At 40.4% G+C, this 15,420-nt stretch overlaps 6 protein-coding genes across 6 annotated transcripts; 3 read left to right on the top strand and 3 right to left on the bottom strand.

Annotated features, from left to right (window-relative positions):
• Positions 1-92: 92 nt before the first annotated feature.
• On the bottom strand, positions 93-1,492 carry EAF01_000939 (uncharacterized protein; the record flags this gene model as incomplete). The annotated part of the gene is made up of 3 exons (XM_038909189.1): positions 93-974; positions 1,021-1,231; positions 1,281-1,492. The coding sequence occupies 3 exons, from the start codon at positions 1,490-1,492 to the stop codon at positions 93-95; spliced, it is 1,305 nt and encodes a 434-aa protein (XP_038776095.1).
• An 808-nt stretch (positions 1,493-2,300) lies between these two features.
• On the top strand, positions 2,301-3,447 carry EAF01_000938 (uncharacterized protein; the record flags this gene model as incomplete). Its single annotated transcript, XM_038909188.1, has 2 exons — positions 2,301-2,685; positions 2,738-3,447. The coding sequence occupies 2 exons, from the start codon at positions 2,301-2,303 to the stop codon at positions 3,445-3,447; spliced, it is 1,095 nt and encodes a 364-aa protein (XP_038776094.1).
• Positions 3,448-4,142: 695 nt separating this feature from the next.
• EAF01_000937 (uncharacterized protein) lies at positions 4,143-5,381 on the bottom strand (the record flags this gene model as incomplete). The annotated part of the gene is made up of 2 exons (XM_038909187.1): positions 4,143-5,252; positions 5,310-5,381. The coding sequence occupies 2 exons, from the start codon at positions 5,379-5,381 to the stop codon at positions 4,143-4,145; spliced, it is 1,182 nt and encodes a 393-aa protein (XP_038776093.1).
• Positions 5,382-8,936: 3,555 nt separating this feature from the next.
• On the top strand, positions 8,937-10,536 carry EAF01_000936 (uncharacterized protein; the record flags this gene model as incomplete). Its single annotated transcript, XM_038909186.1, has 2 exons — positions 8,937-10,451; positions 10,504-10,536. The coding sequence occupies 2 exons, from the start codon at positions 8,937-8,939 to the stop codon at positions 10,534-10,536; spliced, it is 1,548 nt and encodes a 515-aa protein (XP_038776092.1).
• A 1,587-nt stretch (positions 10,537-12,123) lies between these two features.
• Positions 12,124-12,459, top strand: EAF01_000935 (uncharacterized protein; the record flags this gene model as incomplete). The annotated part of the gene is made up of 1 exon (XM_038909185.1): positions 12,124-12,459. The coding sequence occupies one exon, from the start codon at positions 12,124-12,126 to the stop codon at positions 12,457-12,459; it is 336 nt and encodes a 111-aa protein (XP_038776091.1).
• A 1,014-nt stretch (positions 12,460-13,473) lies between these two features.
• EAF01_000934 (uncharacterized protein) lies at positions 13,474-14,509 on the bottom strand (the record flags this gene model as incomplete). The annotated part of the gene is made up of 4 exons (XM_038909184.1): positions 13,474-13,776; positions 13,836-13,944; positions 14,134-14,392; positions 14,461-14,509. 4 exons carry the CDS (start codon positions 14,507-14,509, stop codon positions 13,474-13,476), a joined length of 720 nt encoding a protein of 239 aa, XP_038776090.1.
• Between the last annotated feature and the right edge of the window lie 911 nt (positions 14,510-15,420).

The following is a 15,420-nucleotide window of genomic DNA, read 5'->3' as shown; positions in this document are numbered from 1 at the left end:
CTCCTATTATGCAATGACTTTTTTGAAGATATCCTTCTTTAACCGAACGCCATATCAAATTTTCCTGTAACGAGTTTCTTTGGTCATTTTCTTCATCTTCGCATTCGTTTGTTAAAGTGTCGATAATCTCGTCCATGTCCATGGCCATGTCCGTGTCCATGTCCCCCATGATGTCGTCCATGATGCGGTTCTCTGGGAGTATGATGAGTGGGTATTGGCTCCACTGGTACCGTCTCTTCCACTTCCACTTCATATCCCTCATATTCATCCCGAAAGTATGTATCGACCGTGTCTCTCTCATTCTTGGCTTTAGCCACATCCAGCATATAACGTACCGTACCATTTTGACCACGAATAGCCGCGGGCGGTTTCGAACCTGAACTTACCGATTTGGGGCTCAAGTTCGCTGGTGATGCAACATGACCATTAAATCGTAAGTCTGCTGGGCTGGCTGGTGTAACAGGAGTATTGGGAGCATGTCGCACCCCATTATTTCGTGGTGCTTCGTGGTGTTCGGTGTGTCTTGGTAATCTCTTTTCTTCCAGCTCTTGATTGATCTTAATCCGAATACCTATGAACTTCTCGATATTGTGTAAAGGACCAACGATAGACTGCTTCTGGTAATGTGTGTAAAGATCTAACAAATCTAACATCGTTTCCACAATTTCTGATCGACTAGTCCACCACTTTTTATAACTTGGGCCTCTCCAACCCTTTTGCTTCTCACAAATTAATGTCGCTAGTTCAACACAAGCAAAGGACATGGTAGAACAAGTTTGCTTGAGAGGAGCAAATGTTCGGTAGAGATCTAGCATGACTTGATAGGCGACTTCTGCAACATCACGTTGGATTCCACCATTCTTAACAAGTTTAATGAGGTGCTTTTGCGGGTAACGAACACGAAAGTCGAAGCTAGATGCTTCAAGCATAAGACGTTCAAGACCAATGACAACCTTAGAAGGAGCCTCAAAGATCTACTTCAATTAGCAGCCATCTATAATCAGGATGTGGTGAACATACAGTATCATCGGAGCTTAAATGCTCTGCAGCTGGATGTTTCAAATTGTGTGCGGCGCAAATAATATCCTTGGACTTCTTAAGGGTATCTTCAATCTTGCAAGCCGTTAGCAGTGCAGCAGCGGCTGCATCTTGGTATTGGTATTCTGTATCTTTGTGAACAAGTCGAAATCGATGAAAGTAAGTGGCAGCGGTACAAAAGGTTCGCACTGGTCTTATAGAAGTTAATACTCTGTGTCCGCGAAAGTCAGGGTAATACTAACAACTGTAAAGCAACCCTAACGTCATTTATCCAAGTCACACCCTGTAACCTAAACTGATCTTCACGCGTAGGATTTGCGCCAATGGTCATGAGTTTGGTATTGACATGTTGCTGGAACATATATGGTTTGGCGACTTGAATGAACGATGGGTGAGGACCCGTAGGGTTGACCTGGGAAGGTTCTGGACCAGGCGCCATTGGTGCGGGTGCCATTGCAAGAGAAGTGTAAATTGATGAAGGAATATGTGGAACGATGGTTGAGGATCTCTGGGAATAAGTCGACCAAGGGGCCCCTCGCATCTACGTTCGGTTTCCCGTCAGTCTCTGGTATAAGCTTGCCTCAAAGTTTGTGCAAGAAATGACAAACGGTTGCAGTTATAGCTTTCCAGCTCTCCAAGTTTGACTATATAAAACTCGGGCGAACTCAAACTCGCGATAATCTGAACCTCTCGCACTGCAAGTAGTAACGCGCTTCAGTCAATGCCTTCGTAGTCGAACTTTAATATTCAGCTCTGTCGCAAATCGATTTGGATGGTAAATTTTCTTTCAGTTTAGTTTTCGTTGATCGCCACTGAAATGAGGTTCCTTCAATAGCCCGAGATTCCCAGTTTGTTCTTTGGTTTGATCGGAAGGAAAATACGTTGCGAGACTTTGATACAAAATAATTCAATCAACTTGCGTACTGATAGAAGTGATGGATATCAGACGGATTTACCATCTTCCTCTGTACGGCAGAATGTCGGCAAAATGTACCTCTAAGGTCTCTACTATAAAGCAGCTTTGTGGGGATGGCCCATCAAGGTTTCAAGTACGTACTAAGCCCCAATTTCAGCTGGAACATCAATAAGGTCATCTTCCTCAGCTGGACAAGCAGATTCTATCTGCAAGATATATCATCTCATCACCTTAGCCCACAACATTCACGAAGTCGACAGCTTCTGGTAAATTGTTACACCAGTTAAGATCAAAACCATTATCTTCAGAGCTCCCATCTTCATACCCGCCACCAAAGCTCTCCAACATGGCGCCCATTACCAAAATTATCTCGTTGCTCAGCAGCGCATCACTCATCAACGCTATCGTTATACCTGAAAGTATCCTCGAATTTCCATTCGCGCATGATGAACACGCCTCTGTCTACGATAAAAATAGTCCCCTTCCGAATATATTTAACCTCACCTCATCCGGAAAGACTCGCCAAAGCATAAAATCATCCAGCGACGACGATGATACCCCACTACCCTTGATCATCTGGCATGGACTTGGTGATAACTACAAAGCGGATGGTCTTGCGCAAGTTGGACAATTAGCTGAAGCTATCCACCCCGGGACTTTTGTCTACAATATTCATGTAGATGATGATGCATCTGCAGATAGGACGGCTACCTTCTTTGGAAATCTTACTCGTGAGCATACCTTCTCATTCTCCTGAAATACCACACTAACTCTCTTCCCAAGTTCAAATCGAAAAAGTCTGCCAAGACCTCGCCTCCCATCCTATTCTCTCCACTGCGCCCGCCGTCGACGCAATCGGATTTTCCCAAGGAGGCCAGTTCTTACGCGGCTACATATCCCGCTGCAATTCTCCACCCATCCGCTCCCTCCTAACCTTCGGTTCCCAGCACAACGGCATTTCATCCTTCCAAGCCTGTGGTCCTACCGATTTCCTCTGTCGAGGTGCTCAAACCCTCTTACGTTCCAACACCTGGTCAACATTTGTACAATCTCGTCTCGTACCCGCTCAATACTTCAGAGATCCCGAAAATCTAGACTCCTACCTTGAGTTTTCCAATTTCCTCGCCGATATTAATAATGAGCGTGTTCTCAAGAACGAAACATATAAATCAAACATGGAAAAGTTGGAACGATTCGTAATGTACGTCTTTGAAGACGATACAACAGTCATTCCTAAAGAAAGTGGATGGTGGGCTGAAGTAAACGGCACGGAAGTTACACCACTGAAAGAAAGAGCCATTTACAAAGAAGATTGGGTAGGTTTGAAGACATTGGATGAAGCCGGAAAATTGGTTTTCGAAACCATTCCAGGAGGTCATATGACTTTAGGAGAAGAGATGCTAGAAAAGGCCTTCAAGGAGTACTTTGGTCCAGCAGGAAAGAAATTTGGCCAAAGGCAAACCGAGATGACCGGACATGAAGAGGAATTGTAAAGGGGCTCGGTTACGGCCATTAGGGCCAGGTGGGATTGATTTGTTATTTTCGGAGAATTTGCAAAGTGGTCATGTTATGGAGTGGAAAGATAGCATTTGTAGTTTTAAATACCGGGCGTAGGATGGGCGATGCGGGCGTTTGTTCTCACGGATGGTCGAAATTGAGATTTGTAGTTTGAGTAGTTTGAGTAGTTTGAAGGTTGATAATTTGGTAGGTTACTTATGGGGAGCATGAAATGGATAATTATACTTTGACGCTGGAGAATTCATTATATGTTTGGAAGTTTGCATTATCTGAAATTCACTCGAAATTCGATTTGGCGAGCAAGAGACCTCGAAGTTCAGATATTTTTATGGCATCTCTTTATTTCAATTTCGTATACAATTAATTTATTTCTCTCGACACCTCACGTGCAGCATTATACATTTCCTTTCCTCCCAAGCGATCACATAAAACCTCACAACCATTCAAAAAATGCAATCAAATACCCAGTACCTATGCAATCCATTACAAGATTTCCTTTCATTACGATAAGTCTAATCTACTAACAAACATACATACATTTGCGCCTCTAACGCCTGTGATTTAATATAAACCCCATTTTCTTTTCCTTCGTTCTCCATTCCTCGAGCCTGAAACGAGGAACGATGACTAGAACTTTTGAATTTTTAAATTGACCCGAATTGAAGTTCATCTAAGCAGCAACCTTTTTAGTCTTCTTAGTCTTCTTCACCACGACAGGCACAGCATCCAATTCCTTTGCCGCATCCTCCTTCTGCTTCTTCAACATTTCCTTTCGAAGCGCAATCTCCTGGTCCAACTTATCATCATTACTCTCCAACAACTTTTGTTTCTTCTCCTCTCCTCCTTCGAGCTCGCTAGCGTCCATACCCCTACTCTTCCTCTTCTTGTTTTTCTTCTCCGAAACCCTCTCTTCAATCTCCTTGACCACACTCTCATCCAACACATCTTCCTCCTCCACCCACAACTCATCCGCCAACCAGATGGGGAGCGCCATGGTCTCTGGTCCCTTGACATGAATTGCACGCACGCCTCTCCATTTCTTAGGAACATACTTCTCAATCACCGTATCGACCACCACCTCCAAGTTCTCCGCTAGCTTCGCCGCATCCCAGCTCGCGTATCCGATGCGGATCGCCGAGTTTGTCGAGCTGCTCAACGTAACCAATGCGCTCGAAATCGCCTTTTCGATCTCCGCTGCGATTTTCTTAGGTTCAGCAGATTTCGGTGCATCTTCGCCCTTGGCGCGCGCGATTCTCTTGCCGTCGGCCTTGGAACGTTCTGCTTGGATGGCGACGGGGATGGGACGCTTGGTGGTAGATTTGTAGAAGGATTTTCCGAGCAATTTGGGCAAGAGCGTGATGACGCGATCGTCGGCGAGGAAGAGGTCGTGCTCGGCGAAGAGTTTGCGCTGGGCTTCGTATTGCTTGTATTTCTTCTTGAGTTTGTCGACGCCGACGACTTTGGTGATGCGCTTGGAGAGTTCGGCGGGGAAGGCGGCCGAGGCGACGATGTCTTTGTAGGTGCGTTGGGGGTCGGCGACGATGAGACAGATGGTCGTGGTGGTCGAGGTGTTGAGGGAGTGGGGGACGGTTACTTTGGCGGGCTTGAGCTTGGTTTTGTCGCTGATGTGTTTCTTGGTGGTGAGGGTGAGCCAGATGGGTGTGGATTCTGCGTCGTCGTCGTCGTTTTCGGCGAGGAGATTCTGAGCTCCTCCCTTTTTGGCTTTTTCGGCCTCGCTGGTAGAGATGTGTTTGAGTAGTGCAGTGGATGCTTTCAATACCTGTTATGATGTGTGAGTATATGTCAATTGGATTGGGAGTGAAAATTCAAAAGGTACCTGATCATGATTAAGTTGATATGGAGAACCACTCTCGACCTTTGTGGTCAAGGTAGTAGATTTAGGTGCCATTATGAAGAACTTTGAGATTGAATGATAGATTCTCTTCCAATTGGCAATTTCCTGGTTATACGAAATGACAGAAAGCGCAAATGTCAAATCTTTCTTGGAGTTGATAAAAAAAAAAGTTATTGTACAAATCTCGCAAGCTTCTTACGATAAGATTTTTTGCGATTTGATTTTGATAAATTTCTTTGGCGTCGGAATTTTCTTTGCAACTTCTCCGACAAGGCTTTGGAATTGCGTTTGTGATTTTCCTCGTTTGCCGTATCTTATCGCCCGGCGAAGACATGTCGATGCAAGGCTACAGGTTACGATAAGGAATTATGAATGAAGCTGCTATAGACCAAAAATTATGAGAATGATATGAATGGATTCATTCCTACCTAGTACGGTTTCATTTGAACAAATCTAGTTTTATCTATGACAAATGTATTCAATCTCAGACACATCAACTTGTCAAAACCCCGAGTCGATATGCAGCTTGGGAGTTCCCGCTATCCATTCATATGATCCTCCGCCCAAAATAAACCCTCACACCGACTTCAACCCAACCCAATCTTCGGATTGTCTCAATTCATACCCTACGCAGCGGTCTGCAACCAAATGATTCAAATGCATGTATCAAGTGATGTGTATGTAGGAAGTGATTCAGTACATGTGAAATCTGCAGTTGTCAGAAAGAGAGGTGTCCTTACATATCTTGTCTACCCCAATTTGCATCAACTACCTTGCTCTGATTCAAATCTCGGAATCACATTCATTTACCTGTCTAGTAGGGTGTATATATATATACTGACATAATATAACATAAATTATCCTCCATACCTTATTATTCAGTACATCCATCCACCCACCCATCCATCCACCCATCCATCCATCCATCCATACATAACCCTCTCCCAAAAGTATTTTCAGTCAATCAGCGCGTAAGAAAATCTTGCACCTCGCGTTGGGAACGCACCAAGCACAAGGTATGAAAAGCACGCACGATTACACGAGCACGAAACGAAAGTAGATATTCAAAGGAGGCTGGAAGTGGAAGTTGGAACTGGGTTCTGTGTCGCGTGTGGTGGAGTGGTAAGGATGAGATATAAAAATTTGCTGACTGGCCTTGGAAACTCGCGGTTGGTGACGAGAGCTGGAATGAATGGATGAGAGACGAGAAGAATGTAAAGTATAAAAGTTATGAAAGAGTATTAACCGATATCCCTACATCGTGCACGCCCCTATATTGTACACACTTTTATTTCTTTTAAAAAGATATTCTAAATTCAATATATAATCAATCAATTATTGAGTTCTATTAATAATTATAAATAATATATTATATTACTATTTATTCCTTATAATGTAATTAAAATATAAAAATAATTATTATATATAATATAATTTCAATATTAAAATTATTAATATAAAAATATTATATATTAATTTATTTATTAATAGGAATAACGAAAATTGATTTTTTTTTTTATAAATTTGAATATATTTTAATATAAAGAATTGAAAAAATTAAGTTTTTATATTGTAAATTTGATATTATATCAATATATTATTCTAAGTTTTTATAAATAATCTTTTTTAAAATAAAAATTAATTATAAATCAAGTATTTTATAATCTTTTTTAAAATAAAAATTAATTATAAATCAAGTATTTTATAATAATTTTTAATTTTTTTAATTATATAGTATTATTAATAAATTAGTTTTAATTAGAAAATCAAAAAACACTATATTTTATTAAATATATATATATAATCAATTATTAAAAGAATTATAAAAATTAAATATTAGGATTATATAATTAATAATAAGATTTTTCTAAAAAAGATTTTTCTTTTAAATTTATTAAAAATAGAACTAATTTAAATATTAATAAAAAACAGAATATATTATAATATTGAATTATAATTATATTTAATCTGTAAAATTATTAGGAATATTATAAAATTTGAGGACTTTTTTTAAATAAAAAAATTCTTTTAAATATGGATTTATAATATTTTTTTTTTTTTTAAAAACCAATAAACTTATTCATCAAGAAATTAGAATATATTTTTTCATTTATTATTTTTTCATTTTATATATTAATTTATAATATAATAAGTTATAATTTTTAATTATTTATTATTTTTATATAATTTTATTATTATTATATTATAGATTTTCTAATATACAAAAGTTTAATTTTCTAATTAAAATCCAATTAACAATTTCAGATTCTTAAAATCTATAAAGAAATATTTTAAAATAATTTAAAAATAATTTTTAAATTCTTTTTATTTTTTAAATATTATATATATTTTTGAAATTGTATTTGAAACTTAATTTTTCATATTTTTCAAAATTTCAAACTTTTTTTCAATAATAATAATATAAATCAATTCGAAAAACTTATTTTTAATAATATAGATTCATTCTAATATAAATTTTTATTAAATTATTAATATCTTAAAATATTATTTTTTAAATCAATTAATATTCTATTTAATATTTCAAATTCATTAAAAACTAATTATTATATTTCATTAATCTTCAATTTGTTTTTTATAAATTTTGATATTATTATAAATAGTTTTGGATTTATAATCAATTTTTAATTCAATAAATTAAAGCGTGCAAGATACAGGGTCGTGCACGATGCAGGGATATCGGTTACTGTATAGGTACCTAGGCAGACTGTGTAAAATCTAGTATAAATACAATTACCTGCCTAGTATACATATAAATCTGCATATAATAGGCTCGAGACTATTGGAAGCTTTGAGTTTTATGTGTAGGACTAGACGTGAATTATAGTGAGATATAAAAATGAGCTTTGGTAAAGTTATTACTAGGTAGACGTGGTAGAGAACTAGAGTAGAGTGAGTATTAGAGTACCACCGAGTAGATAGTTATGGAGATGGAATGTCTATAAACATTGTACTAGACTTTCCAATTGACATTGACTGAAACGAAAGTCACTCAAGTCATTTTTAAATCATACTAGGTATTCATATAATAGGTAAGTGAATGAATGACACATTGAAAAAGATCAAACACTCATCATATAAATTCACCACCTTTTTCTCAATTCAGAATTGTATTATAACCTACCTACCTATCTCTAAGTGAAAAATGCATGTGCGGTTCAGTTCAGTTCAATGCAGGTCGTAGAAATAGCAGAATTCATAATCTTTTAAAGCGGCCAATGAGCATTTTTAGACTCCAACGCGGGTCGCGTCTGGGTACCGATGGGTCTGGGAACTTTCTTAACCTCCTCTTCAACTTTCCCGATTATCCATCTCTCAATCAGAGACCTGGTCGGAGGCCCATACAAAACTCAGTCTCGTCTTTCTACAATCTTTACATTCTACTTTATAGGTCTTCACTTCTTTTAGTGCTGTCTTACCAAATACTTCTCTCCAAATCTTCTTTACCGTCCTCGGCGTCGCTCAAAATCTTATGAGCCTCGCGTTACAATCTCAACTCGCCCACCGCGTTTAGGTCGCGGTCTGAGATATCCACCTTGAAGAAAATTACTCTTACCTTTCATCATTCGTGATCAAAGGATATTTATCATGATGGACTCTTCACCAAGTAAGGCTAACGCTCAACCTACCTTGCCAGCATTGGCGGGTACAAAACGTCCAGCACCAACCTTACTTCCACCTTTCGAGCCACTTCCTTCTTCCTCTCCAAGTCTGCCAGGACGTAACACCAAGAGAATTCGTACTTCACCATCAGCATTCGAATCAGCTTACACTAAGTATCCAACTCCAATTCCTACCTCTGCAACTGGTATTCTTTCATCCTCTCCTCCTCCAGGGGTACACGCTCGAGCCGGTCTCCATCGAAGTCGATCCTCTGTCGAGCGGGCCCCCCTTTCAGCTGTGCCAACAATCACTCTACCTGAAGATGGAGAGTCTCTTCTCATGGGTAGATCAAGCAATTCCTCCCACTATCAATTGTCCGCCAATCGTCTCATCTCTCGTGTTCATCTCAAAGCTAGATATATTGCTGCTACGGTTCCCCTCGAGTCGAACAAGATTGAGATTATCTGTTGTGGATGGAATGGAGTAAAGTTACATTGTCAAGGTCGAACATGGGAGCTGGCAAAGGGAGATAGTTTTACCTCGGAAACAGAAAATGCTGAGATTATGTTGGATGTTCAGGATGCAAGGGTTCTGGTTGCTTGGCCACAAGTTGATAATCTTGACTCTGCTGCTCCAACAGAAGTTCCGTCGTGGAGTGAAGATAGTTCTCCTAGGGGTAAAGTTACTGCCGTTACTGCTCAGGGTGACATTATTCATTCAAGTCCAATTCGTCGTGTTGAACGTCATTCGTCGCCAGTATCACCAACACCTACTCGTCAAACCCTTTCCTCTGCCAATTTGGCCAACCTCTTTGCTGATGATGCAGAAAAGACCTTCATCCAAGTATATGAAGACAAATCAGAGCCAGCTCCAGCAATTGAGTCTAAAGATCCTGAACCAGTATACTCACCAACAGTCGCTGCAACATCATTCAGTGCATCATTCCCAGCTAGTCAAGAGAGTGAGTTGAGTGAGCCAGACGAAGACCCCGATGAAGAAAATGATCCCATTGTTCACTCCTTCGGTCCATTTGGTGAAAATCTATCCTCGAGAATGGCCAAGTTCACAGCTGGACATTCCCAAGAAGCTCGTGGTCGTGATGAGGACAAGTCTAAGACATCTACTGAGAAGCGATCCAGCTCTACATCCACTGACGAAGGTGCTGTCACTCCTGTCATTAACCATGTAGCAAATCAACTTGCCTATTCACGTCTTCAATCCATGCCATTGTCGACTATCCTCAGAAACCTTCCATCCAATCTCAGAGGTATTAGTCCTTCAAAGAAGGAGAACAAGGGCCTCGCAAAGGAAGATCTCCGAAAGATGTTGAACAGAACTTCGTTCATTGGCGAAATTCATCGAGAGGGCAAGGACGCTGCGGGAAAGCCACTTGAGAGTGAATATTACTATATCCCAGACGAAGATACCGATCAGTCAAGAAAGGAGACAGTCCAAGAAGGATTAAGGAAACCTAGTCTGAGAAACTGTAGAAAGCAGCACAAGGTAATACTGACCCCTGACTTGATCTATTCATATTATCTAACCCTTTTCACAGCAATATTACTGGAAGCGTCCAAGAACTCCATAGATGTGCTTAAGTACAACGACTTGAGGTTTCGCTCAAGGAAAGAATCGAATTGTCATGAGATGTAAAGGCTTCATAATTTCAACATCGATTCGCAAACTGTAACATAAACGACATTTATGATGATCGTGTCCCGGTATGGTTGGATTGCATAATGAAAAAAAAAACTGTTTGTATACGATCGATGATGGATGGATGGATGATAGATATCAGGCGATGTTCCGGTCTCATACCCTTTTATTTGCATAGCGAGGCGTCAGTTAATCAGTTCGCGTTTGTATTCTGCTGGTTGCATATCTCTCGAGACGGTCTTGTACAGTCGGCGCATCGAGAGGTAAGAGTAACTTTGAAGAGTTTCAGACGAGGTTATCATGTATTAAAAACATCAAAAAAGCATTTATGAAACCCGTTCCGTTGTTGCAAGTGAATGGCGCAATTAGATTGAGTATTAATATATCGATATCTGATAAGAGGCAGAGAAGTATGAAGTTATTGATGTGATGATATGGTTTGCGACAATGAGTAAGAGGGAAAACAAACATAAATATTGAGGAAGTCGCAAGGTTGTTGTTGTTGTTGTTGTTGTTGTTGGGTGCACTGGGCAGCGAGTGGTTTAAAGTGGCGATAAGAAAATAAAAAATGTTATCGATTAGATCCCCATAATTAAGGTTAAGCGACCCCGCATTGCGCTAGTACACGTGCCTCCAATTGAACCCGGACTTCGATTCAATCTCGAGACAATCCTGACGTGGAAAGATGTGAAGCTTATTATTTTCTGGAAACACATGTTTTGAGAAAGGGACATGTATGAAAGAAGACGTTGCATACCACTTCTGCGCCAATGTGTGATGGAAGTCTGTTTCCCCATCAGGTCAAAGGATTTCTTATTGGTGATTGTATGAATATTGAGTGGATTTGAAGGATAGCTTGGGGAAGAGGGGTAAGATCATCAATAGGAAGCTTATTTGGTGGTTGAGAACTGAAGATCGTCATTACTATCCATCATCGTTCTTGCTTTCTAAGGTTGTATCGATATTCACTTGTTTGCTGGCTTGCTGATTGGATGTCTATATGTGGATAGGAGACGGGTATGCTAACGGGTGGCATGCTAATTGATGGTATGATCAAAGGTGGTATGCTAGATGACGGTATGTTGATTGAAGTCTCGTGATTTGATTTTATATCCTCGGTCGAATGATTTCTTTGGGGTATTTATATTCGACTCAATAGCTGATGATTGATATTTCCTCTTCCATATAACACCTTTATAATAATAAGCACGAAAAATCGAAAGCTCAACAGCTCATCGCAGTTTCCGTATTTTGATAGCATAACTTATACAGCTATTGACGTCATTCCAAAAATCAAAACATTACGAATAAAGCTATCCTGCCGTTTGCTCAGGTTCAATCGTCCTCTTGCAATAAATCAATAGTCAACGCTGCTTTTTCCTCCTTGGATAATCTACCCATTGATCAGTCTCTCAATTGAAAAATTGAAAAAAAAATCTATACTCTGCCCATCTATTGTCCCGTTCAATACTCTCAACAACTTCAACCTCAAAGCCAACCTCAAACAAAACAAAACAACATGGCATCCGTCGCATCTCAACAGCCCAAACCCAACCACCGCGACGAAGCTTCCCTCCCTCACCATTCCAAGCCCGCCTCCGACTCCACAGCTTCTCACCTCGCTGAGATCATCGAAGTATCCATCCCCGACGGGCGTCGCAATTCTGGCGGCGAAACCCTGCCATCTTCAGTCGAAACCTGGAAACCCAATCTTGACAGACGTCAAAGTTGGAATCATCAGGATCTCAAGAGATTACATGTGGAAGAGGGATTGAAGAAGGAGGATTGGGATAATGATGCTGGAGCAGAGGCTTTGGGATATAGTTATGAGGGTGGTGAGGAGGGGAAGAAGTAAGGGAGAGAAACAGTGAAGGGTTATATGGGGGATGGGGGATGTACGGATTGGAAGGTTACTGATGGGCATATGTTGAGGGAGCATTATTGAGAGAGGTTAGGTTGAAATAGCATGATATTTGGAGTTGAAGCGATGGATCGCATTAAGGAGATGTGGGTGTTGTAGGCTCGAGCTAAATTGACATGAAGGAGGGAGGAGAAAAGCACATCTTGGCATCGGCGATCGGGTATTGAGGAGAAAATTTAACTGCGGTCTCGGCCTATGGCCTTGGAGGAGATAATGCTTTAGTATAGCATGCATTAATAAATACTATTCATCTCTGCTTAACTCTTTACTACCAAACAAAATCGTGTCATCGAAATTAGGTGTCCACTTTGTTAGTTAGTCTCTGGCCATAAGCTTGATGTCTGTCGCTTCAAAAGTCATTGGACGCGGAATATCTCAAGCCCAATCTCATGAAAAGATTCTCCTTTTAGCTCGAGGATGAAGAGATCTCTAATACATATGATATCTCAGCCCCTAGTAATCTTTCCTTCAGATCTCCAAGTTTAAGATCCATCTCGCTCCGTAGTCGGAAAGGCACAGAAGTCTGTTGTTTATCGAGTATGTAAAACAGCTCATCTTTTAAGTCTCTACACTTGATTTTGAAGTCGCATGCAGATATATAAATCTCTCAGAACTAGTGAATTCTTCAGGTGGATCGTTGTCTGAAAAGTTGAAGCAGACGTTCATAACGAGTAGGTTAGTTTAGTTGATTCTGGGCAGAAAATATGAAACTCCATTACTGAGAAGACCAGGTTACCCCCACACCGTCTGCTCGTATCTGCAGAAAAGAAAATAGGCACAAGGAAAATGTGGCGAAGACTTTTTCTTGCATACCTAGTATTTGGTTGGAGGTAAAGCTAGACATACAAGAGCAATTCTACTTGAAAGACACTAAAGTAATGAGTTAGAAGGGGCTTTCAGTTTGATGCTTGTGTTCAAACCGTCATGCAGTGCTTGGAACATCCTACGTCATGTCACTTCATCTTTACCGAGCGACAATTGAAACCGTAGAATGTTATAAGAAGTAATAGTATAAGTCATTGTATTAATATATTCGTCAGTCGCATCCTGTCCTGCAAACCTTCTGATCAAACTAACCCACTTCGATAAATAGAATCCCATGCCAACCAAAATAGCAGGCTCCATGATATTATGGTGTGCATAACTCATAATACCAATCGCGCCCGGCTCCATCATCATCTGGAATGGAAAGTCCATAGCATATCGAAGCCACCTCTTCGTGAACGCGCGCAAGATGTGACCATGAGCAACCTATCCAAATCATAACCAGCCACTTTAAAATGAACGTTCAACGAGACATCAGATCTTACTGTCAAAATGTTAGCAGGCTCGCCACTTCTGCCATCTATGTGAGGGCTCTGCAGCTCATAAATCTGCTGGATGAGTCTATCTAGACGTTTCTGTACTTCTTCTGCCGATCTGGATTGAGCACCATGTGTTAATCTCTATACGAAAGCCAATCATCAAATTAACATGCGCACGATAGATTTTGCTCACTCTCCACCCCCACAGCCTTGAGTCCAAATATCCCATTTTGGTAGGTCTCTCTTAGCTCTGCTTTCTTTGATCTCATCGGGTTTCAAGCCTTCATAACCTCCATAATCTCACTCTGCGATGTCTTCTGTGGTGGTGATTTTGTTCTCTTGATCAACTCGATCTTTATGTGCAGGTCCGAGTAACATCGATAACGTATCAACAGCCCGTTTGCGAAGTGAAGTGAAAATGTGTGTTAATTTGGACGGGTCGATGGGTTTGCCAGCGCTTACGAGGACTTCGCCCGTGCCTTGAACTTGAGTAATTCCGTTTGCGGCGAGAGGAATCTCAGCCTTGCCAGTGCAGCGGCCGTTGATGGTCCATTCTGTTTCACCTTGTATATGATGGAACATCAGAATTTGACTATCTATTGCTTCCAGGAAAGTATGAATGTCAACTTACCGTGTCGAGCGATGAAGACTCGTGGTGTAGTTGCATTTGTGTCAGACATTATTTTTGAATACCCAAGTAGACTTTTTGGTAGTCGTGTACGTATTACATGCAATCGAGAAGCAAAGTGGTGTGGAGAGATGTGCTTCAATAAAATCATTCGGCAGTCAAAACGAAAACGAGATAGCATTAATCATCGCTCTGTGATTCACTGATGCGAAGTAGTCCAGAAAGATGGCTACAGATCTTCAGCTCCATCCATGCCTTGTTTTCCTTTTGTCTTTTGCTATACTGTAACATTAGTAATTCACCACACGAGCATGCAAATCTCTTGGGAATACGATCGACCGAGGCAGCCATGAATCTGTTGGCAATTGTCAGGGTTTATACCTCGGGAGTTATGGCACGAGATCACGAAAAGATGATGCTACTCTTGGAATTCACCTTGTGCTATGCAAACTCCACTGCCATATGAATAGGTAGCATGATGTTCCGTTTCGATATGACGACATTCATCAAGCCGAACCAGAGCAATTCAAAGTCAAAATTAGTCATCTGGAGCACCTCTGACTTCACACCCAAGTCGTCGAAAGTTGCAGTTCCAACCTTGGGACCCCTTTATACTCTGTATTGAGCAAAAATGTTGAAGTTCCGACCGGTATAACTTGTACATGGCAGTCAATGGGTATGTGCTACCGACATGAGTTCTGTCAAAACAAATCGTTTCGCACGATATTTCTTATTCCCGGTCGATTGGCTAGATACAACAAAAGACTCTTCTTTAACTATGAAAGTAACCAAGAAAGGAGACGTTTTACTTGACAAAGAGAACGAGGTTGCGGTTGGAAGGCGAGGGTTACTTACTTCTGAATTAATGCCAGGGGATATCAATTTTTTGGCGCTAGCTGTGAATTGATCCTTTGGGTATAAGGATTTGATTATAGGACTTCAGGTACATGACGATGACAATGG

Source organism: Botrytis porri (genome assembly GCF_014898465.1).
Source record: "Botrytis porri strain MUCL 3234 chromosome Unknown BPOR_001, whole genome shotgun sequence".
NCBI lineage: Eukaryota > Fungi > Ascomycota > Leotiomycetes > Helotiales > Sclerotiniaceae > Botrytis > Botrytis porri.
The sequence above is the reverse complement of the archived record's forward strand: the minus strand, read 5'-3'. Positions and strand labels throughout refer to the sequence as shown.